Source organism: Hibiscus syriacus, unplaced genomic scaffold (assembly GCF_006381635.1).
Source record: "Hibiscus syriacus cultivar Baekdansim isolate YM2019G1 unplaced genomic scaffold, ASM638163v2 tig00002840_pilon, whole genome shotgun sequence".
Taxonomy (NCBI): domain Eukaryota; kingdom Viridiplantae; phylum Streptophyta; class Magnoliopsida; order Malvales; family Malvaceae; genus Hibiscus; species Hibiscus syriacus.
In genome coordinates this window covers 9107089-9132316 of record NW_024061947.1, presented here as the reverse complement: position 1 = coordinate 9132316, position 25228 = coordinate 9107089, and the positions used below count along the sequence as shown (strand labels likewise).

The 25228-nt window shown below is 35.2% G+C and overlaps 1 protein-coding gene and 2 pseudogenes across 3 annotated transcripts; 2 read left to right on the top strand and 1 right to left on the bottom strand.

The window, feature by feature from the left end:
- The first annotated feature begins 7474 nt into the window (after positions 1–7474).
- Positions 7475–10468, top strand: LOC120156880 (annotated as a pseudogene).
- Positions 10469–17013: 6545 nt separating this feature from the next.
- On the top strand, positions 17014–19607 carry LOC120156870 (annotated as a pseudogene).
- A 623-nt stretch (positions 19608–20230) lies between these two features.
- LOC120156852 (protein IQ-DOMAIN 32-like) lies at positions 20231–24612 on the bottom strand. Of its 3 annotated transcripts, XM_039168130.1 has the most exons (7): positions 24420–24612; positions 23126–23614; positions 22834–23043; positions 22375–22452; positions 21292–22267; positions 20647–21237; positions 20231–20526 (listed from the first exon to the last, which is right to left on the bottom strand). In XM_039168130.1, exons 1-7 carry the CDS (start codon positions 24501–24503, stop codon positions 20507–20509), a joined length of 2448 nt encoding a protein of 815 aa, XP_039024061.1. In that variant the 5' UTR covers positions 24504–24612; the 3' UTR covers positions 20231–20506. The 3 variants fall into 3 exon arrangements, with proteins under 3 accessions (XP_039024061.1, XP_039024045.1, XP_039024054.1); XM_039168114.1 differs by having other exon boundaries at positions 20647–22267; XM_039168123.1 differs by having other exon boundaries at positions 20647–22267; positions 22375–22449.
- Positions 24613–25228: the final 616 nt, after the last annotated feature.

Genomic DNA, 25228 nt, shown 5'->3' with positions numbered 1-25228 from the left:
AGATGGTCGGGAAACATTTCCCAAATCAAGAACAAATAGAATGTACAAATCAGATTTAAACATTTGAAGATTTCAAAATCAGGGATCATAACTTCAAGATTTCGTAATCAAGAGTCAACAACAACAGGCCACCAGAGATCGAGATTTCTCTCCAGAGCCCAGAATAACATATGTTGCATATGCATTTAGGCATACCTAAGAGCATTGCATCCATAAATCGCATATATGCATATCTTTGCAGGTTTATGTAGAGCCAATTTCAACTTTACAACGAAAGATATTGGACTAAAAAATGACACAATTTGCTCGAGAGTAGATTTCAACTTCACGACAAAGGATATCTGACTCGAAGCCAAACTTTACAACGAATGGGTCATCCACGGTTTCAACTTCATGACGAAGGGAATCATGTCCACCCACAACATACGATACTTGGATTTCAACTTCACGACGAAGGATATTCAAGTCAAGGCTCAACTTCAAGACGAAGGGACCATCCGCGATTTCAACTCCGCGACGGAGGATATCATACCCACACATCCACGATTTCAACTCCATGATGGAGGATATCGTGCCATTTGAGTCTCAACTTCACGACGAAGGGGCTTCCTAGTTTTAGAGCCAATTTCAACTTCACAGCGAAGGATATTGAACTCAAGACAACACAAGATCAACTTCACAGCGAAAGGGCAAATGACTGTCAACAAACAACTTCTTCAGTTTCATTTAGAGTCAATTTCAACTTCACAATGAAGGATATTGGACTCAAGACAACACAAGCTCAACTTCACAGCGAAGGGGTGACTGACTGTCAACAAATAATTTCCCATTCCAGAACCAATTTCAACTTCACGACAGAGGATATTGGATTCGGAACAATACTTGGATTTCAACTTCACGACGAAGGATATCCAATTATAGCCTCAACTTCACGACGAAGGGGCCACCCGCGGTTTCAACTTCACGATGAAGAGAATCGTGCACACAAGCAGCATCCCTCTCTAGAGTGGATTTTAACTTCACGACGAAGGATATCCAACTCAAAGAATGAGTTTCTGTCAATAAACTTTCCAGTTTCAGAGTAAATTTCAACTTCACAACGAAGAATATTGCCCTCGAAACAACGCAATTTACATTGGATTTCAACTTCACGACGAAGGATATCCAATTCCCAGGCTCAACTTCATGGCGAAGGGGCCATACACAATTTCACAACGAAGGGTATCGTACCCTAACAGATTGACCCAGCTTCACGAAGAAATAGTCATCTGTAACGCACCAACACCGAAGTCTTCAGGACAAGTTTCACCTTCACGACGAAGTATCTTGAGCCAGAAGACGATCCATGAGCTACTGGTCAAAGCTCTGAGTTCGATTTCAACTTCACGACAAAAGATTTCATGCTCAGAATTTTCAACTCAACTCAACCTCACGACGAGGGAGTCACTTCGACAAATCAGTCTTAATATCGGATTCCAACTCTACGACAGAGGATGTTCGATATAAACAAAATTTGTGTCTTTTAATCTTTGCTCCATTTCGTTACACGATAATGAGCAAAGAGAGACAGCTGAAGACACCAAATTTTTTCATTTAATATTATATAATATATTAATATTATAGATTATATTATATAATATTTTACAAGCATTTACATTTATTTTACACATTTTCAGGCCCCATCAAACAACCCGTTGCCTGTGGCCCAACAAGACCCAAGTCTCACGTGACCCAGTTATACAGCCTGAACCAGTGTAGGATTAGGGTTTGTATGAAACCCTAGCAGCTTCTCCACCAGCGCCGCATCCATCCCAACCTCCTAGGCCCGAGTTTCACGGCCACACGTCTCACCACCAGCAACCCCGCAACGTCCGGCACAAGAAAAGCATACCAACATCCAACAGAGTCATAGTTTGATTAGAACTCAAATTAGTCTAAAATAGCATTTTTGTGTATAAATAAGCTCGTAAATCAAACAAGTTTCACACACAATATTTACCAGAGAGATTATGCACAATACACACAAGAAATACCAAAAAAATATGAGCAAAGAAAGAGTGATTTCGAAGCTATTGTAAACGATTTTGAGCAATAAAAGGTGAAAGCTTTTACCTTTCGTATTTTTTCTTCACTTGCATGTGTTGTTACTCGCGTTTTGTGCTTGAAAACCCCAAATAAAAACATTTTGGCCGATGAGTTTTAGGGGAGGGACCGAGACTTTGATCTCAGATCTACCCTTCCCCGATGCCTATTTTGTAAAACCAGTTTGATTTTTGAAATGGGGAGGGGATGGGCTCTTGAAAAATGAACTTTTTTTAACATTTGCGCCGATGACCGACAGTGGTGGCGAGGCGGCATGGGGTGGCCATTGGCCGTTTTCTGGATTTTCGTGGTGGACGTGTTCTTCAAATGAAGAACACGGTTGAATGGGCGAGATGAAAGCATTTTAACAGGGAGGGGTTTTGATTTTAAGAGGAGAAATGATAACTTTTTAAAAAATTGAGTTAAATAGCGACCCACGACCCGATCCAATACCATGTGACCCTCATGTTTTGTTTTAAAATAAGGTAAATTATTTTTTGGTCCTCGCGTCTTTCAAAAAGCTTATTTGGACCCTAAATTCGATTTTAAACCCATAATCCCTCCGAAATTAGCCCTCAAAGTTCACATTCATTTCAATCCTGTCCTTTTATCATTAATATGTATATATTATTGACTTCTTTATTAATATTATTTTTATTATTCATCTTCTTTTCTATTTTTTATTATTATTAATATTATTTACTATTCATTTTACTTTATTTTCTTTCTTTTTTTTTAACATTTTATTTTATATATTCATACATGTATATTTTATTTTGGTTTTTAGTTCTTTTTACATTTTTAGTTTACAAACTAATATATTATATATTGTTCTTTTTCCCCCCGTTTTTTTCGTTAACTTATTTTATTTTATTTTTTTTACTTTCTTTACTTATTGATTTTTTTATTCATCATTTTTTTCTTTATTTATCCTATTTTATATTGTCTTTATTTTTATTCCTTTCATCTTCATTATCTCCATATTAATTGTGTTGTTCACTTTTCATCTGTATTTTATCTGGTATTATTTATTTATTTGTTTATTTATTTTCTTTATTTCATTTTCTTCATTCTCAATTTATCTTCATCATCTTTTTTCTAACGACTATTTTTTTTAAGGGTTCTCGTTTAAAGCAATCAGAGGTGAGTTTTGGGATCGTTATTTTACCTTTTGATTTAAACTATAATTTTCTTAATTAAAGACAACTGGAAATTGCGTAGTGCCGAAAGGGCAGTTCAAGGGTGCTAACCCTTCCTTGACTGTAACCGACTCTCGAATCCGACATATCACTGGTAAGACGCAGATCAGGTAAGAAATAAGGTATCCAATCAACCCATTTTGTCTTAAATAAATGATCGATGGCGACTCCTAAACCATTTTCCTAAGTCGAAGCCCAATTCCGGACCCACCCGAAAGGCGGTTCCGACAGCAACCTTACAGATTATATAAATAACAAAATATAAAACAAATACATCCATTAAGAAGCATAATAAAATAATCATGGATTAATTTGGTTTATACCTAACATTTGGTTAAGTTACAAGTCATGTCCTATAAAATCTTAAGATTTATACCATAGTCTCTAAATTATACCTAAATTCAATAGTCCAAAATTTATATGGTGATTAATTAGTGAGCGGGTGGATGCGGAGCAAGTAAAGTCTTAAGCCCATCACCTACCTACTACCCACGGTAGGTACGACATTTTACATCCACATCCGCCCACTACCCACTAAATTTATATTTATCCTCGCTTTAATTAGAACAAATACGGTACTAAATCCACAAAACCTTACCTGCCTACCATCTCTAATTTCTTGGTTGAAACTGTTATATCTCCCCAATATTGTAGTCAAATGAAGTAACATTAGGACCCAAATAACCGAAGTACCGCAATTCAAAGAAGTTCGATTAACCCTCAAGGAATTCAACTTTTAAATCGATATTTTATAGGTGTATTTATATCTAAAAGATGATTTATAATTCTGATATTAAATATTAGATTTTCAAGGATTACGTTAATTTTTTTCAATAATGTAAGGACCTCAAATATTATTAAACTTTTATTTTTAAAGGGTAAATTACATTAACAGACACCAAATATTTAAGCCATTTTCAGTTTGATTATCATAATAAAAATACTTTTAAAATTTTAAAAAATTCAAAGATGAAAATATAATCGTTCTAAAAATTCAATGAGCATTTCACCTTTTAGAAAACCCAGCACATGCAAAAGTAGAGGAGTTTACAGGTAGTGGAGTCCAATGGAAGATGCTTTTGTTTCCTAAATCATATAAGCTCTATACCTCACTTTGCTCCCATGTGCGTGGATGCCCCCATGCATCTTCGAAATTACCACATTAGTATTTTAGAGGAATAACTCCCACTCTTCTAAATATGTGATATCAGAAAAGTTAACCCGTGTATAATCTGAATACCATAACCTAACACATTAACTCATGTATAAAATCTAAATACTTCTCTTTTATAAAAAAAAAAAACATGTCACGCATACACAACAAATTAAATATATAAAGACAGATCCCTAGCCTCTCATTTATCCCAATCAAAATGAATTCTGTAACCTAAAATCTTATAAAATAAAATAAAAAAAATCAATAATTTATATATATTCATATAATGTATGCATTTGATGAAGGTGATTGGATTCATGGGTCCACGTGCATGCTATGGGAAGATATGGAACATCCCCCCCCCCCCCAAACGTCATAGTATGTGCACGTTAAAAGTAAAGAAACAACCCCACTTGCTACCATTCCACGATCATATCAGTTGTTTCCTCCTTTTTGCATTCTTCTCCCTATTTCTTTCCCACATAGATTTTTTAAAGGAAAAAAACAACAACAAAAGGTGACATGTTTTAATGTCGATAAACAATAATTTTATGAATTCAATGATTTCTTTTGACAACCAGAAATATAATATTAACCATGTTAGCATACTAAAAATAAGTAATAATGGTTTAAATATTAAGAAATAATACAAAAGAATTTTATCTAAAATCTGAAAATTTATATATTACTATAATGTTCAGTAGGACCCCTCTCGTTGCATGTTGGAGGGCGCCTACTTCACAGAAGTAATATAATTATAAACTTATAGTTTAATATGTAATATATATTATTTTTAATTTAAATATATAAAGTGACTTTAATAATAAAAGAAAACATTATTCTTTTTAAAGATATTGAGTTTATATTATTGAGTCTACAAACTCTGTGTGTACTATTAATTAATTAAAAAAATGTAAACATATATTATGTTATAATAAATTTGGATTATTTAAAAATATATATTATTTTTTTATGAAATAAAAGAAAAGATGATGTCTAGATTCTTAGTTGCTTAGTTGTACTGAAACGTGTCACTCCGGACCAAACCCACGCCCCCGGCTTACTTCGGCTTTGGATCCCGCAACCTGTAATTTTAGTTTATTGTTAACAATTTGTTAATATCATTCCTTGCAGAGCCTATTTGATATAAATTTAATTATAAAATTATTAAAATTTATTATTTTAAAAAATAATTTATACACGGTCAGAAGCTATTAAATGTTAAGAAAATCCAAAAGTTATCCAAATTCGGATAAATTAGCCGTATGCCTTTATAAAGGTTTTCTTAATTGATGTTTATATGCTTCTCTCAAATATTTTTTCCTTCTATAATACAATTATTATTTATACACGTTTACCTATGTATTTAATGCCGGCATACTTTATAATGTGCTTAATGAAAACATATTTTCCAAATAAAAAACTTTACGATAAAAATATAATATAATTTATATATATATATATATATATATATGATTAATTTTCCAAATATATGATTTAATTACGTATTAATCCAGATTAAATATTATAGAAGTCTATCATGAATCATTTTTTAATTCCTAAATTAATTATATCACATGTCTTCAAATTATGATCCTTATTTTAAATTCGTCCTTAAACTTTTATATATTTTACTTTTATCCCTAACCTTTTACTATCATTTTAAATTGATCCTCAAACTTTTAAATATTTCAATTATATCCCTAAAATATGACCTTCATTCTAAATTAGTCCCCAAATTGTTTTAGCATTCCAATTCATTCCCAAACTATATGTATATACTAATCACTTCTATTGTTAATAAAATCGTTTAGCCAAATTATATAATTATATCTTTGGAAAAAATAAAAATTAGGTTAGACTATGGTTGAAACTAAATACATATTTGAATGAACTTGGGGATGAAATTAAATATTTATAATTTTGGGGGTCAATTTAGAATGATGGTCATAGTCTGGGAATGAAATTGAAATGTTCAAAAGTTTAAGGACTGATTTAGAACAAGAGTCACAGTTTGAGGATAAAATTAGAATATTCAAATGTTTAAGGACTAATTCAAAATAAAAATCATAGTTTAAATGATATTTGATGTAATTAACTCTTAATTCAGTTATCTCATATATAATGTCAATATTTAGGATCTCTAATTTTGACCTAACTTCTCAGTAGATCAACTGATTATTGATTAAACTTAATAATTTTATTCCAATCAACACCCTAAAATCTAATACCAATTATACCCCACAAATTCCGGTTATTTTCCCATTGTTTAGTTGCCTTCAAATAAGTTCTCAATTCAAAATTCGACAATTATATTGAATGGAGGGACTACTGTTATTTATTGGTATAAATATATCTTTGCATAATAGCATGGCTTCCCAATAATTGAATGGAGGGACTACCAATATTTAATTCTAGATCACCGTAACAACTCGTCGCAACTCTCCTCGCAAACTAGAAGAGGTGAACCGCCGATAATCATTATAACTATAATTTTCCACCAACATTAAGTAATCTTAATTTCTTATTTAAATATTTATTAATATATATTAATTTTAAAATAATGCTCATCAATTTAATTAACTCAAAAATATTTTACTCAACTCGACCGAATACTTATTCTTAGATTTGATAGGAATCATTTTAATAATTTAATCTTTCAATTAAAAAAAATCATAGTTCAATGATCATAATATAGCTAATCTTTTAATTTAGTGACTATATAGTTAATTTACCCTAGTTCTTAAAAATAATAACATGTTTGTCAATGGTTGGTCCACGACCCCTATCACTATCAAAACAGCAATTCTTCGTTTGCAATTTAATTTCAAAAATAAATTCGAAAACTTTATTATATGGCCACTTCTTTTTAATTAACTTTAAATTTAGAAAGTCTTGTCAATTAATTATTGATGTTTGGAAGTGTGTTGTAAACCTGAAATGAAAATTTATGAAAATATACCAAAAGTAATCTTAGTAGATAACTAGAATTGTGCCAGATGTGTGCATCTGTAAAATCTGCATTTTTTATCGTGAATCTTGAGTGTAACATATGATGTTTTTTTATGCAGGGCAGCCAAAGCGACACCTTCTTACAACCGGGTGGAGATTGTTTGTAGGATCGAAAAGGCTTAAGGCTGGTGATTCTGTTCTCTTTATCAGGTATGCCATGGTCACATACAAACATGTGTTCGGTGCAAAATATTTTAACTGCTATATTCGTGATTATGTCTTATTGTTGTAGGGATGAGAAGTCACAGCTAATGGTGGGTGTAAGGCGACAAACGATATTGCCGTCATCTGTTCTATCTGCTGATAGTATGCACATTGGTGTTCTTGCTGCCGCTGCTCATGCTGCTGCCAATAGAAGTCCTTTCACAATTTTCTACAATCCGAGGTATGTTTGATAATATTCATACCCCCACCGAGTTTTTCCGTCCATTCTCTCTCTGTCACTCTTCTCTTCTTGCTCTTTATCTACTTCTTGATGTTTTTGCAGAGCCTGCCCTGCAGAATTTGTCATCCCTTTACCTAGGTACCAGAAATCAGTATATGGCTCTCAAGTCTCAGTTGGTATGAGAATTGGTATGATGTTAGAAACAGAAGAGTCCGGAAAACGAAGGCAAGTTAGTTAATAGTTCTTCATCCTCTCGCCATATTGTTTCCAACCTTAGTGTCAAAGAAATTTTGTTCATAATGATCATATGATGTAATTTGCTGTAAAGATTTTTCTACTTGAGAAAGAAACAACAATAGATCTACGTATTTCTTCTGAAGTTTATCAAATTTCTGCAGATATATGGGTACTATTTGGTATCAGTGAAGCGGATCCTCTGAGATGGCCTGGCTCGAAGTGGCGAAACCTTCAGGTTTGTTCTCATCGAACTCAACACTGTTTAAGCTGTAGAGATTTACTTGCTGGTCAGTTTAAACATGGAAGGTCTCGTATTCGATCTTGAAACAGGTTGAGTGGGACGAACCTGGATGTTACAATAAGCAGAATAGGGTGAACGCATGGGAAATTGAAACTCCGGAAGCCTCTTTATTTTTTCCTTCATTAACTTCTGGTCTCAAGCGACCTTTAAATCGTGGATTTTCAGGTAAGCTTCTGTTTGTTACGTTGAGTTGTGCACAACATTTTTAGATGCTTATCTGTGTTTGTTTCTTTTTTTTTTTTTCATTGCATACAGGAGCAGAATCCGAATGGGGAAGCTTGATGAAAAGGCCCCTACTCCAGTTTCCCGAAAATGGGAATATTTCCTATTCGTTCTCGAATTTATGTTCCGAAACAATTGGTGAAGATGATGTTGAAGCCTATCCCGGAATTTTCGAATCTGGTTTACAACAATTCACTGCAGCTTATCCAACTGGAAAATATGTCAATCGAGAACCAAAATCTTCCCAACTTGATCCCTGACCAATCCAATCCAATCAGCTCAAATATGTCCAAAATCAATGCTAATGGGAATCCACATCCTGCAAACAAATTTGAAAGCCTAACACAAGCTGGGGGCTGGGAGCAGTAATGAAAAGATAAAGTCGGAATCAAAGCATTCCACCGAGCAGTTGACTTCAGCATCTGAATGCTACAAATTTGTGGTGAATGCTACAAGTCCAACTATGTCGAATCAACTTACTTTCCCAAACCTGAACCAGGTTCCACTCCAAGTGCAAAATAATTCATGGCCGATGCTTTCACCGTTGGATTCCTCAGTCCTCCAACCTCATCAAATGCTTGTATCCCAAGCTAATCTTAATACTTTAAATAGCTTTCTTCCTTTTCCAGACACCGATGAGTGGACGTCGAACCTTTCTTCTTGCCAACCTTTTGCTGGGGTATATAAATCACCCGGTCCCGTACCAATGGTTGGGTTACAGGACTCTTCAGCCGTCTTTCCTGTTGATACCGATGCTTTGTTAACTACAGTTGGTCAGGATACATGGGAACAAAAGCTGAACAATTGCAGGCTTTCATTCCAAGCTGACCAATTGACTCCTTTCACTCAGCATGATCCGTGCGGTCTAAATTCCGGCGGGGTGAGGGATTCGTCTGATAACAGCAATAATCAAAGTGGGATATATAGCTGTGTTAATGTCGATGTTAGTAATGATGGCAGTACTGTGATTGATCCTTTTGTGTTCAGTGCCATTCTAGATGAGTTTTGCTCATTGAAGGATGCTGATTTTCAAAACCCTTCAGATTGTTTGGTTGGGAACTTCTTGTCAGGATGTTCAATCTCAGACTACCTCAACTAGCCTTGCAGATTCTCAAGCTTTCTCTCGACAAGACTTGCCTGACAGCTCTGGTGGCACGTCTCGTAGCAACATTGATGTTAACGAAAGCGGACTTCTGCAAAACAGTACCTGGAAGCATACGGCTCCACGTGTTAGAACATATACAAAGGCACAATAATATAGATTCTGGACATATAAATACCCGAGTCATTGAAGTTACGTGCGGACTGTATTCATGTATCTATAACTCTTCTTGGTCCGATTCTGACAGGTTCAGAAGACAGGATCTGTAGGAAGGTCGATTGATATCACGAGTTTTAAGAACTATGATGAACTAATCTCTGCAATTGAATTCATGTTTGGACTCAAGGGTATGCTGGATGATCCCAAAGGTTCAGGCTGGAAACTGGTGTATGTGGATTATGAGAATGATGTTCTACTGGTTGGGGATGATCCTTGGGAGTAAGTTTATCTGCATATTTCTGAGTCGGAGCAATAGCATTAGTATCCAGCTTCTAATGGCTATGGTTTGATCCGTGCAGGGAGTTTGTGGGATGTGTTCGCTGCATCCGAATTCTGTCACCTACAGAAGTACAACAGATGAGTGAAGAGGGGATGAAGTTGCTCAACAGTGCTGCAACAAGGCCAGGCTTGAATGGGTCTGATTCAGAGGATTGCAATGCTATGCTGAAGGTTCTACCTACAGATATATTCAACTAGTATGTCTGTAGTAGAGTTGGAAATGTAATGTATGAATTCTAGATTTACATTTTTCAGCAAATAGGTGTACCAATCAGAACATAATCCATGCCGATGAGTAATGATAAATATATATTTCTAAGATTCACTACATCCTAAGATTAGTATAACAAGAATAACATAGCTGAGTTATATATGCTTCGAAGACGTCAACTGAAATCATGAAATTCATGCAAGGAGGTGTTTGAATCCATGTGTCTGTTGAGAGATGGAGGAGATGTTTTTGTTCGTTTGGGGAGAAATTGAAGGCTCTTAGACCCATGAAATTGATTGTGGCAGCTGAACAACAAAGCCTTCATCTCTTCAATCCTCACTGAAACCCATCCTGGCTTTGCTTGTCAGCAAAATATACTAAGTTATTTATACTCTAGAATTACGATAGAAGAAGAGTATGTAGTTTTTTTAACTGTAGTTCTTAATTACTGGTTAATAATAGTTAAAGGTAGAAATATTAAAATTGAACGAATTAATAACGTAAAGAAACTAAAATTATCTGTTTAAAATCGATAATTAAAATAAAATAGATAAAGGACCACCTATATAGTGTAGGGTAAACTATTCAATGGTCACTAATGTTTGGGTAACTTTTCATTTTCACCACTGATGCTTCAAAAGTCACAAATCGGTCACTAACGTTATCGTTTGTTACAAATTGGTCACTTGATGTTAACAGTCGTTAACAGGCGTGGAAAACACACATAGACCTTTAGTTGTTTACCTGGATGGTTTCACCGCAACAGTGGAGAACTTCACTTCTCCCTTTCACTGGTGTTTTACCAAATATTTAAAGAAAATTTAATTCAACAATAAAATGACGGAGGAAAATCAAGGGAAAATCTGATTACCTTTTCTTCTTCCATTCTTCACTTCTTCCATTCTTCACTTCTTCCTTCACGAGAGAAGCGGTTTCAGAGAAGGATTGAGAGAAATAAGGGGAAACGTGAGGAAACAAAGAGAGAGAAACATAGAAAGTTAGTGATTAAGAGAAAAACGAGCAATACTTGGATTTAAGAGGAGTTCGAAGTGATTGGGTTTGAGAAAAAATTTAGGGTTCAAAGTGAATATGGTACTTACATGGAGGATACAGTAAAAGGGGGACAACACAATGCTTTACGGTAAGCTTCCTTTTGAGTTTGAGAGAAAAGGTAAAACCCTAGGTTTTTGACAGAAAATTGAATGGGTTTTCTTTGAAATAATTTTGATTCTTTTGTTATATGTTTACAACTTTACTTATTTTCTTTTGACAGAAAGCTTATGTGGTCATTCAACATTTAACTGTTAGGTTTTCACATGTATTTTGATATGATTTTTTGAAATGCTTTTCTATGGTTTTCTTGAAAGAATAGGTTGATGAAATATTGATATGAAATCATTTTATGAAATAATGTTGTTGATTCTTTTGTTATATGTTTACAACTTTACAACTTTACTTGCAATGATTTTTTTTATATGATCACTTTTCATGTTAACATTATATGTTATATGTTATATGATATGATATACAACTTTACAACTTTATTTGGAATGCTTTCTGCTATATGTTATATGATTTCTGTTGAAATATATATACTTTATATGATCACTTTATATCCATTGATGTATACTCATGCATGTTATTTTGAATGTTAGTGGTTTGTGCTATGTTGTAAAGGTTTTGACATGTGGGATATGTTGAATGTTGACTTTTTTAAAATATGTGGGATATGTTGACTTTGTGGTATTGAAATGTTTGTATGTTGAATATTATATTGTCGTGGACCATGCAGTTTAATAAAATATTATGAATGTTGTAATGTTGTGGTCCCTACATGTTAGAAAAATAATAGTTAATATTGTGTTATTGTGGACCACAAGGATTTGATAAATTATGCTGAATTTATGAGTGTTCATATCTATATATGTGTGACATGCTTGTAACTATAAATATTATGAATGTTGTATTGCTACGAGCCCTACATGTTTGCATGTTGAATATTGTAATGTTATGGACCATATGTTTATATGATAAAATATTCTATAATGTTATGGGTCCTACTATGTTGAATATTCAATTTAAACAGACAATGTAAACATAAAATTTAAGCACTTTATTAAATTCAAAAATCTTGTTATAGGTCCTAAAGATGAAAAATTTTCTGTTGTGTGTCACTATTATGGATCCTTTGTACATTCACCTAGACTGAAGTTCACTGGTAACAAGATTGATTATTTTGACTTCTATGATTGTGACACAATCTCTTTGCTTGAGTTTTGTGAAATGATGGAGCAAATATTAGTCCATACTCCTTTACAATTATACTGGTTAGTGCCAAATGTAAAATTAATTGAGTCTTCCATCATGTCTTTATCAAGTGATTATGATGTAATGAAAATGGTACATAGTTTACCTAGGAATAGATATATATAATGATGTAGATATGGATAATGTTGAAAGTGGTGGTGTAGAAATTGATATTGCTGAAATGAGTAGTGTTAAAAGGGACAGCGAGGAAGATAAGTCTAATGTTGAACATGTTAGAGGGACAGAAAATAAGTATGATTTTGAAGAAGTTTTGGTAGAAGATGAAAACAATGGATCTAATGAATCAGATTCTGATTTTGTGGAAACTGATGGTGAAACTTTTTTTTTTATGAGGATGAGACTTTACCTAGTATGGTAGAGGATGATGTGATAAATATTTTAGTGGACATTGGTAGGCATGAGTTTAACAATAGATCTGATGAAATGTTTGACTCTAGTTCTGTTGATTCAGGGGAATTAAATAGTGACATAGAATATGACTCAGATGCTCCTTCTACCTTTCCTGAGTTCAACAAAGAGGTTGATATGAAGAACCCTAAATTTCAAAAAGATATGTTGTTTTCTAGTAAATAGATTTTAAAGGAGGAAGTTAGGTAATATGGGAGGGTGAATAGAATTGTTATCTTGTTTAAGGTTAAAGAAAAAAAATTACAAATAGTTTGTAGGGAGGGTTGTCCATGGAAATTATGGGTTTTCCCATTGCGTGGTGATGATTTTGATTCGAACACTTGGCAGATCAAGACTTACGAGTCTGAACACACTTGTGCTAAGTTGTTGAAAAATAATAATGTCACTTATAGGTTCATCGGGATTAGATATATTAAAAAATTTACATCTAATATGAATTATTCTTTGACTTCCTTCAAACAAGATGTTCTGAGTGACCATGGGACATATTGTTTTTTGACTAAATGTGGAAGAGCTAGAGAGCATGCCTTATAAATTATTCAAGGTAAATTGAAAGAACAATATGGAAAGATCTATGAATATTTACTTGAATTAAGGAATACAAATGATGGAACTACACCTATTTGCAAATTAGATAATAAACTATTTCAAATAATGTATGTTTGTCGTCAAGCTTGCAAAGAGGGGTTTAAAATAGGTTGTAGAAGAATTATCAGCCTTGATGATTGCTTCTTGAAGGTTTATTATGTTGGTTACTTACTAGCAACAGTTGGTATCGATGTTAATGATGGAATCTATCCCATAGAATATGTTGTTGTAGAGATTGAGAACCAATATTTATGGTTATGGTTTCTGGAAATTCTCAGAAGAGACTTGGACATTGAAAACCCATATAGATGGTGTTTTATGTCAGATAGACAAAATGTTGTGTTCTTAACTTTTGAATTTTTTATAAAATATTAAGTCTATTTATCATAATTATTTATTAAGTTATCCTTGTAGGGACTTGTTTAAGCTGTGACAGAGTTATTCCCTAATGCTGAAGCCAGGAATTGTGTAAGGCATATTTATGCAAACTTCAAAAAAGTTCACAAAAGAAAAGCTCTTAAAGATGCACTATGGAAAGCTACTACAACAATTTATGGTAGAGAATTCCAAGATGCCATAACAGAATTGAAGATTTTGTCTAATGATACATTTGAGTGACTGAAGGATCTTAACCCTGAACAGTGGTCCAAAGCATACTTCTCCACTAATACTAAGACTGACATGCTCCTCAATAACCTTTGTGAATGTTTTAACAAGGTAATCTTATTATAATAGTGTTTATATATATATATATATATATATTACTTTTCTATAATTGCTAACAAATTATATATTGTGCATATCATTTTGGAAGCCATAGACAAGCCCATCCTTACTATGATGGAGCTGATTAGAACCAAAATTATAAGGAGAATTGTTTGCAGATATGAAGCAGCTGAAAATATTAATAGGCCATTATGTCCAAATATTCAAAAAAATGTGAACATTATAATTGATCAAGTAACTAGGTAACTCTTTTAAAATTTAATATTTTTGTTGAAATATACTGAAATATGCTATAAAATATGTTAAGATATGTTGTTGAAATATGTTAAGATATGCTAAAATATGTTGAGACCATTTGAGTTGTACATACCATTATAAATGTTGAAATATGTTGTTTTTATTGATATATGCAGGTGTTGGGCTACACATGCTGGAGGGTTGAAATATCAGGTTGAATGTGGCCAGGAAACCAACATGTGGTGGACATGGCCTCCCACTCTTGTTCTTGTAGGAAATGGGACCTGACAGGCATCCTATGTATCCATGTAGTAGCAGTCATGCAACTGCACAATGATAGACCTCAACCTTATATTCATACATGCTACCACAAATCCACCCATCTCGCAATATAGTCTAATTTCATTTGTCCTGTCAAAGGTGAATTACTCAACTATTTACATATAAAAGAATAATTTATGTCATGTTAATTTTATAAAGTTTTTATTCTTTGTTCATAGGTGCTAAGTAATGGACTCCTGTCTCTGAAATGGAGCCTATTCTGCCTCCAGAATTGAGAAGACCACCTGGAAGACCAACTAAAAAAGGAGAAAAGAAGTTGATGAAGGAAACAAGAATGAGCCTAAATTAAGCAATAAATATTCGATGGGAAACTACTATAAGTGTGGTAAACCTGGCCACAATAAGAGGACCTGTAGAGGAGAAGTTGGCAGTAACAGGAGACTAAACCAACATGAATCTCGATCCAGCCAACGACATGTACCTAACTAGCCATCCCAACATTCAACTCCAAGCTCGAACCATCTAACCTACAAGGCATAAACAAGTAAGGCAAAAATTACCTACAAGGAGGCCACTTAATCCACCTACAATAGTTCATTGGATGATATCACTATCTACAACAGTCCATGCGATGCCTTCTAGACAAGAATCTTGTGTTTCTAACCCTCCCCTTCAAGATTTTTACACTGCATCAAAAGAATGAAGTATATCCTAGTGATGATGGAACATTTTATATAGTTTACCTAGGAACTTGACTTACTTTCTCATATATCTGCTTTTGTTTTTTTGGCTTTGATGTATAACTATTCTTTTTCTGTAGTTTACCTAGGACCAGTCTATATTTTGACTTTAATTAAGCTTAGGCTTAGTGTTATATTGAATTAGAGCATGTTTGACAAATTATTGTTCTGAATTGTATTTTGACTTGTATCAGTTTATTGATAATGAAATATATCATATTTTGACATTTTTTGTGATATTGAAATTGTGCAACAATTAGAAATCAATATTATTTTGATTATTCTTGCAGTTCAATGCACAATGAAAAAAATCAAATAAAACCATTGTAAAATAACACCACTCTAAGAATTCATCTGGAAACACATACAAACTTCCATTACAAAAAACTTTTAATCCACCATTCAAATAACAACATTCTTCAACAAAAACCTTCAATCTATCCAGCCAAAGCATCATTCATCTCACAAAGAAAATCCTCTCGTTTTTTCAGTTTCATTTTCATTTGCTAACCAAAAACTTATATAGACATAAAATCAAGATAACAAGCCAAAAAAATCCTCTCATTTCTCCTTTCCCTTTCCACTTTTCTTAATTTCTTCAGCAGTCCTAAGCAAACAAATCTTGCCCAGGCACCATGGGAGGATCCATCCAAACAAAAAAATAGCATTATGTATTCATCTTTTTCCATAATTTCGACAACAACAAAATCTCCTCCCACAATTTTCATTTGTCCAAGTCGTCACAACCTTAGCTGGTTGTCCACAATTACTAAGAGGAACTTCAATGGAGTCTTCCATCTTCACCTTAGCTAGCTTTTCTCTTAGGAAATTTTTGAGAAAATTTTTAATAAAAGAGAATATGAAGGAAAATAGATAAATTAGGGTTAGGGATTGAGTTTTTATTTAAAGGGAAAAATATGATGACCGTTAGAGACCCAACTCTCTTCCACCATAGCATTTCAGGTAAGAAGCTAATGATCCACATGTGTTTTCCGTCACGCCTATTAACAGTTGTTGACATGGAGTGACCAATTTGTAACAAACGATAATATTAGTGACCGATTTGTGACTTTTAAAACATAAGTGGTGAAAAAAAAATTTACCCAAATATTAGTGACCATTGGAGTAGTTTACCCTAAATTTACTTTTTCTTTTCTTTTCCTTCAGAAACGAAGCGGTGCGTTTCTATCACGGTAAGATCGAACAAAAGCGCCGCGTTATTTTGGCATTGAATGGCTTTTCAGAGCGACGAAAAGCCACTCCAAAATATACTGGATTTTCCAGAAATCATATACATAGATATAAGAAAGATACTAACCTCAATCCCGAAAACTGAATTTCATTTTTTTTAATTTTTTTTTTTGGCAATAATGGGAGCATCATCTTCGACCGAACAGCAAGTATCGGTGGAGCAACGAGAGTTGGAAAGCCTCGCCGCCACGGGAGCTCTTCCATTGCTTCAAAAATCCTTCTCAAAACTCTCCGATCCTCAAACAAACACAATATCCATCCAAACCCTTCAGGTAAAGTTAATTTACAAAGCCAATCATCCTTATTTTCATTCGATCACTTCATTTTTATGATACCCTTTTTCTTGTTCACAATGATTACAGCAATGTTTTCATATAAGTTACGAGAACCCAGTTTCCGAATCACAACAAAAGCCAGAGTCTTTTCCCAGGTTGTTGGATCACTTAGGATCATCAATAGTAGACTTGTTCTTCATGCCTGAAAAAGGTGGCATAAACTGGATAGGGTTTCTAAGAGGTTATGTCAAGTGCTGTGGGAGAATGTCTGCATCGATGTCTCTTAACATTTTGTTGAGGATATTTGCTATGGCAGTGAAAAAATCGGGACTTTCTTCAAATTTGGAGTTTGAATCGGACGATGCTGATTGCAAGATCAATGGGTCTTTACTGCCCTCTGATTTGCTTCTGCTTCTTTGGATGTGTTGGACTATGTTGTGGAATGTCAGGACCTCAAAATCTTCTGAAAGCAAAGGGAAACTGTTGTTGCCTGATATTGATCATTTGGTGTTGTCTGCTGTTGTTTCATGTGGTGAAGTCAATAGCAACTTCGATGTGTGGGATTGTGATATACTGAGTTTGGATGTTCAGCTTCCTGTCGGAAAGTTTCTTAGTTGGGCATTGTCGACGGCACCGACACTTTCGGACTGTTTTACACAATTCGTTACTGGAAGACTTCAAATCTCATTTATTGCAGAGGTGCTGTATTGTTGGCTTTATATTTGTCTATCATCGAATTCCCTTATTCTGTTCCGGTGTCTGCTTGCATGTGTACTTGACATCCACTCTATTTTCTTTTGCAACTTTGATGCAGTATTATTATGCGAAAATCACTTGATCTAGTTGTATGATTCACTAGCTAGATACCTATTTTTTAATGAATTGCAGGATGAAGCAGGATCCTCGGAATCAATTTCAGGAGATATTTCTTCAAGGGCATCTCAAGCTTTACTTTTAACACGCGGAAGGGCATGGGCGGTTTCCTTGGGATCTAGAAGCACTGTTAGTGAAGAAATTTTGAAGTTGTGCTTCTCTTCTGATATTGATGTAACAGATGAAAATCTTCTGTATCGGTTTGTCATTTCCCCTTTAATGATATGATGCGTAAAGTACCAAGCTCTTAGTAAATCCTTTATAGATACGATGCATCCTTTGTGTGCTTTGTATGACCTGTGTTTTTAACTTCTTATGTATTTGGTTGGTTGTTTTCGACTTTTTAGGTCATCTTCTCATGGAAAAGGCTTGAACAGATTCTGGTCAAATGTTGAAGGTTATCATGGTCCATTACTTATTCTGATTTCTGCTAACTCGGAAGATGCCAACCAGGATAGTAGCAAAAGCAGGAAATGGATAGTAGGAGCACTTACACAGCAGGGTTTTGAAAATGAGGATACATTCTACGGGAGCTCCGGGAACTTATATGCTATAAGTCCAATCTTCCATGTCTTTTCACCTTCAGGTATGTGATCAAACAAGAGGAAATATGCCATTGTTCGGTTTTGTCAGTCTTTTATTCCCTTTTCTGGTGGAGTCTGCGAAAGAGGGTCTTGTTGATGAGAGCTTATAAAGGATGTTAGTATTAATTTCTTACCTGGCCAATCTTATCAGATTTCTATCAGGCATTGTTTTGGTTGATGATTTGGTGAATGCAATTACTTGTAATTTTTAATAGGGAAAGAGAGGAACTTTGTATACAGCCATTTGCACCCTACAGGAAGAGTTTATGAAGCACATCCAAAGCCTGTGGGAATTGCATTTGGAGGAACTACTACAAATGAGAGGATATTTATGGATGAAGATTTTGCAAAGCTGCTTGTTCGCTTACCAACAGGGTCCCCTTATCCCTAGTCAGGTACATATAACTGTAATAAATAGTCTCATATAGCAAATGCCTAATCCTGTAACGCTGTTTGTTCATACCACCAGTTGGTCTCTTGTCCCTTAGAGTGCTAACCCTCAGGAAAGAAACTGATTTGGGTTCCTTCGACTGCCTTGAGTGATTGAAAGTCCGATGCTGAACTATGAGTTGATTTGTTGCAGGGATTTCTACCAGTGGAAGCTTCAATATCAGAAGTTGAAGTTTGGGGTCTTGGTGGTAAGAATGCAAAGGAAGTCCAGAATTCATACAAGAAGAGAGAAGAACTCTTCACTGAGCAAAGACGAAAGGTAACCCTTTAAGATACAAGTATATTAAAACCCTCTCATTTATAAAATTAGCAGTTGATTTTAAGAATGAATATGCCCTTCTGCAGGTTGACTTAAAAACGTTTGCAAATTGGGAAGATTCACCTGAGAAGATGATGATGGATATGACGGGAGATCCCAACCGAGTACAGCGAGAAGATCGCTGAGCAACTGAACTCAAAAGGAAACCATCGTCATACACTATAGTGTTCTTATTTTAATAATACAGAGCAGTAATTATCCGTGGAGATCATGTGTAACTATTCAAGAGAGTTTCTTTGCTATGTTGTACATTGGCTGTATAAATCTAAATAACTTTAGTTTTAACTGCATGGGTCCCTCTTTCTACCGTTACAACATACCAAGAAAAGGCAGCACCACCCAAAAAAAAATGCAGTACTAAGAAAGCATGGTGAATTGATTCATTAAGGCACTCTTGCCCAAAATTTGACATGCTTGGTGCAAGACCAAAAATGGGGAAAAAAAGTGAAATCTATGATTACTATTTGTTATAACAAGCTATACTAGCATGTTTTTAATTGCTTATGTACTCCATCCATTTTCGTTTTCTTTGCATAATGGGTGCATGCAAAATATAATATATTGCAAACAGGAGGTTTAATGCAGAGCTAACAAAGGACTCTAGAACGAGAATTAATTTATAGAATTAATCAGTGGAACTGAAAATAAAAGATAGTCCTGGAAATGGTGGCCAATTAAGCACCGGAGGATGGCCGAGTTATTACAGGAAATATATTGATCAAAATAAAAGCTCTCGCCTGTCTTAAAACACCGAACAGACACCCTAAAGAAATGCCGTGGCAAACCTGAATAAATATCACACCAAACACCGTTCAACAAAAAATACACAAACATCCCAGGCTGAAAGTTTCAAGGAAAAAAAATAATAATGAAATGTCAATGGTTGTGGTCTACTAATATACAAGATATATTTAACTGATGTGGCGAAATAATTCTTTGGCATATGACTAAGATGGTAAGAACAACAATCAGCTCCGCTTCTCAATCTGAGGGGTCGAATGCCATGGTACCACGGCCCACGGTTGGCTACGAATAAGCCCTCACCTTTGCCATCTCCTTTCTGAAACAAATTATGTGTTCAAGTATGTCGTTAAGGCATCATGCCACGATGGCATACAGTACGCTAAATGAATAAGCTTCAGTTTAATATAACATTATAATAATACAGTTTAGAACATACCAGGAACAGGATTGGAACCATTTCCTTTTGCAGCCTGCTGGGTTTGAGACAATGATCGCTGGATTCTTGGAGAACCCTGCCTCCCATTAGTGGCAGGTAAGGAATGTCTCTTCTTGATAGATATTTCTCTGTCTTGCACGTCCGGACTTGATCTTGGCGAATTATTTGCATTGAGCTTAGCTCTTGCAGATTCCGTGGCTTGCATGAAACGAGGGACATAATTGCTACTGTTACTATCCCTTGGCTCCTCATCGATGTTTTCAGGTCTAGTTGAGCTAAAAGAATTGCATCTCTTACTGTTTTTCTGATCTTTGGGCAACTGTTCTACGCCACTAGCAACTGGAGTTGATGGAGAACATTTGGCTGCAGACAAGGACTTGCGCTTTTGACTGCTCTTGCCAGCTTTTTTCTTTTTAGGGTTCACTGATACCTCGCTAGAAGGAGTTCCTTGGGACTCCGGAACAGTCATATGGCTGCGCGGTGAGACTTCGGGGGATGACCTGTATGCTTGATTTATAGAATCTTGTTCTCTCTGCAGATAAGCTGTGCTTTCGAGTGGCTCCTGCTCGATTTGAGGGGAGTCTACAACAATTGAATTGGTTGATCCCGCTTTTGAACCTTCAAGTTTCTCAGGCTGATCAGCAACAGACAGAGAAGAATCAGGCACTGGCATCTCAACTGTATCATTGCCTTTCACATCCAAATCTTTAAGACTATTAGAACTGCGGTTTTCTTGCTCCAAGACTTTGGCTCCATTTTCATTTTCTAAGGTTCCAACTTCAGATGTATCAGGCGAATCGAGAGTGGAAGTAATAGAAAGTTCAGTGCCACATTCAGAGCCACCATGATGAATCTTCCAATTACTGAGGACCGGATTTTCTGCGAAGCTAGGCTCCTTTGATCCGCTTATCATATCTGTCCCAGATGACACAGTATCCAAGTTTGATTCCACTTTAACATCTTGGTGGGATGAATCAATTGATCTACGTGGCTTGGCTGTTGAACTCAACTCAAATTTGGTTTGTGCAGCAATAAATGCAGGATTACCTGCCTTTCTTGATCCAAATACAGATTTCTTTGCCTCCTTTTCCAGTTGTTCAGAAGCAGATCTCTTCATAGAATGTTTGGGTTGTTCACTCTCCATCTCAGGCTTGTTAGAAAGACAACTGACCTCTATTGGAGAATGTGCATCGGTTTGCATTGTTTTCCCTTGTGAGTTCATCTCTAGAGAGGTCTCTTTCAGGTCGGATGTACTCACATGGTCAATCTGGTGTTGCTCCAAATCATCCGTCACAGTAGAGGAAGCCGGTTGGTGTGCCTCAAAATTAAAGTTGGCTGCATCATAAGTGATCAGATTTTCTTCACTCTCTGATGAAACCAATGTCTCCCCTACATCAGGTTCATTTGACACAATAACCTCAGGTGGAACCGCAGCAGTAAGTGGAGAGTCACAATCGTGGCTTTTCGTTTGTTCAGGTTGTTCAATAGGTAACTCTGCTCTCGATGACTTTTCAGATGAAGACACAGACATCCACCTCTCCAACCAGCTCCAAGCAGAATTAGGTTTAGATACATCACACTTGATGTGGATAGGTTTGGTCTTCGGAGTCGAATCCATTATCTGCAATCAAAGGAAATTTTGAGTATAGATGGGGTAGGAATAATTTGAGAGACAGGCGACAGCTAATAGTTAAAAACAAGTAGATAATGAATGTCAATTTAACATACCTGACGAGCAAACCTATTGCTAAGCAGCTTCTCCATGGAATTGTAACTTGAGTTCTTTTTTGTTGCTGAGCTTCCCTGCTTCAGATAATTAAAGAAAGAATAATGGTTAAAACTATTGTGCCAAAACTTATAGAGTGCGTAACATATTGTGCCAAAACTTTCTCCATCTAGACAACTGTAACCCTCTCTCAAACAGAAATTGAACAGTAAGAACATGCAAATTGCAGATAGAGTTCGCTCTCCACCCGTGTTCAAAATTAGATTTGTGCCAGGCAAGATGAAGCGCATATTTTAAAGGTCATGATGGATCACTTTGAACTTTCATGCTTGAAAATGAAACTTGCTCATAGAATGTACTCTAAACATGATGAACTACGAACACGCATCAATAATGAACCAGAACATACAAGGAATACAGCCCTGTGACTCCTAATTATTGATTTTAGTTGTAAGAATTACCAATCTTTGATTGTCGTCTTGGCCCTTGCCATCCGGCTTCTTTTCGGCATAAGACCCTTTTTGAGATAAGCGAGCACGTACGAGAAGTTGCATTTTGACAATGGCTTGAACACAGCGTAAGGTCCCGACAGCATGCCTTCGGACTAAGTGCCCGCGTACAGCAGCCTGCAACTTAACTAAATTCCTAAGCTTTTCTAGCTCTTTCCGTGCCTGCAAATGAATGCATAAGATTAAAGGTAAGAAATTTTACCAACTCACAAGTTCTACATTCGTATTGAGAAAGAAAGTATACCAAGATCCCTCTGATTGCTGTCTGGATGGTAACAGCAAGAGATTCATCCGGGGTGGAATCATCTTCAGCCTCATTTGTAGTGGCAGAGACAGGTTCAGTCACTTTTGGTTCCTCTGGAGTCAATGGCTGAGAATTTTCTTCAGAGCATTTAATCGGTGTCAGCAACTGAGATTTTTCTTCGGCAACATCTATTGGCATCACCGAGTGAGATTTTTCTTCATCGTACTCTTTTGGTACCACGAACTCAGATCTTTCTTCAATGTACTCTTTAGGGGTGATCAGCTGAGGTTTCTCTTCAGTAAACTGAACGGTGGAGGTTTTATTAGGAGAAACGGAGACATCTGGCTGCTGAAACTCAAAACCAGCAGATTCTTGACTTTCCTTAAGTCCTCCAGAGGTAGCTTCTTGTATCACAGTGTTGCTCAGCACCCGATGTCGTTCAGATCTCTTCCGAAAACTCCATCCCTTTCTGTCACTTGATCTTTTACTCTGAAATGAAATTTTAACTCTAAATGAATTAAAATGCTCTTAGCTCTTAACTCTAAACTCTAGCCTGATCATATTGCTTTTTCGATCGAACTTAAATAAATTAAAATGTCCTTAACTCTAAATTCTATCCAGAACGAATTGCTTTTTGATTAAAATTTAACAATAGCTATCACCAATGGAGTCCAAGACGGGCATATCAGTACTATTGAATTGTCATCTATCCAAGAGACGAAAGATGCGCGACTACATATACATAAAGAAATGAAGAAAAATAAAATGGTAAACCTCAAATTTACTAAAAATTTGAAGATTGTCAGTCATTTCCAATCATCGATGGCATGAGTTAATTAATCAAATAAAGAAAACAGTAAACAAATCTGGTATAACGGCACATAATGATGGTACATAACTTTTCCCTTTTAAAAGAATAACAAAACCAGCTGAAAGAAAATAAAATTTAAAACCTTAAGAGATTTGAAACTGTATGCCAAAACACAATCTGCGTTTCATACATTCTGGAAATAATCAGATTTAAAAAAGCAGGTTCAACATTGCAGATAGAATTTCAAAGCAAGGATTTCTCAGATCTTAACATTGTGGAGTAGGGCAAGTTCCCGAACTCCGATTCATCGATCAATAATGCATACAAATTGAACAAATTATCAAAAACAAACACACAAGGTGAACCGACTGTTCTGAAGCTGAAAGATGAAGAATGCACTCAGAAACAAAACACGGACATCCTAATTCAACGCAAAGCAACAAAAAGATGAAAACGAAAAGGAAAAAACATGTGGCAATATACCTCGGTAACATCAACGGCGGCGTCTTTTCCAGCTGAATCGCCGCCGCAGGTGATGAGTTTGAAACAGGAAGTAGATTTTCCCATTTTCTCCCTTCTCTTTTTGCTTATTCTGCTATCCCTCACTCTTTTAGAAAGTCCTTCCAACTCTGAGCGAGTGTGTGCGAGTCACGACAGTCTAATGTTTTATATGTGGATTAGTATTGGAAATTGCAGCAATTTTTTTTAAAGAAAAAAAAACACGGATCTCAAACACTGTCCTTAAAATCTATTTGTTTTTGTTTTTGGAACCCGCCACTCATTATCAGCTCTTTTATTCCATATGTTCGTTCGAGAGCAGCGATTTAAAAAGCCGTCAATCTCCATACTTACCTTTTTCTCATTACGGGTTAATTCCACAAGCATCCTCCAATATAATTCAGATTTTAAATTAATCTTCAAACTTTAAAATGTATTTATTTAGTCTTCAAAATATTAGTATATTTTTCAATCAAGTTTTTTTGTGTCGTTATCTTTTTTTGAACAATTTATACTTAGAAAAAGAGGAAGGAAAATTTTACTCTTAAGGATAATTTTCTTGGAATATATATAAAAGGCGTGTGTATCTATTATATGGACAACTTAGATATAATATGTAAGAAATTAATATAAATTTTATCAAAACTAATTTTTTTAATCTAGGGTGATTATAAGTGATGGTATCATTTAAAAATGAACGTTCAAATATCTTACAGTCGATGGTGCTCAAATTTTAGACTTTTAGGGGGTGTTTGGTTCAAGGATTGTGGGATTCCCATTGGATGAGAATCTCA

Bases quoted from the DNA above. Each gene is read 5' to 3' on its own strand.
- LOC120156852 (XM_039168114.1), bottom strand. From the start codon at position 24,503: ATGGGAAAATCTACTTCCTGTTTCAAACTCATCACCTGCGGCGGCGAT. The intron at 23,615-24,419 runs GTATATTGCCAC...ATTTCATTTCAG, and splicing joins CCGCCGTTGATGTTACCGAG to AGTAAAAGATCAAGTGACAG. The intron at 22,453-22,833 runs GTAATTCTTACA...AATTATCTGAAG, and splicing joins AAGACGACAATCAAAGATTG to CAGGGAAGCTCAGCAACAAA.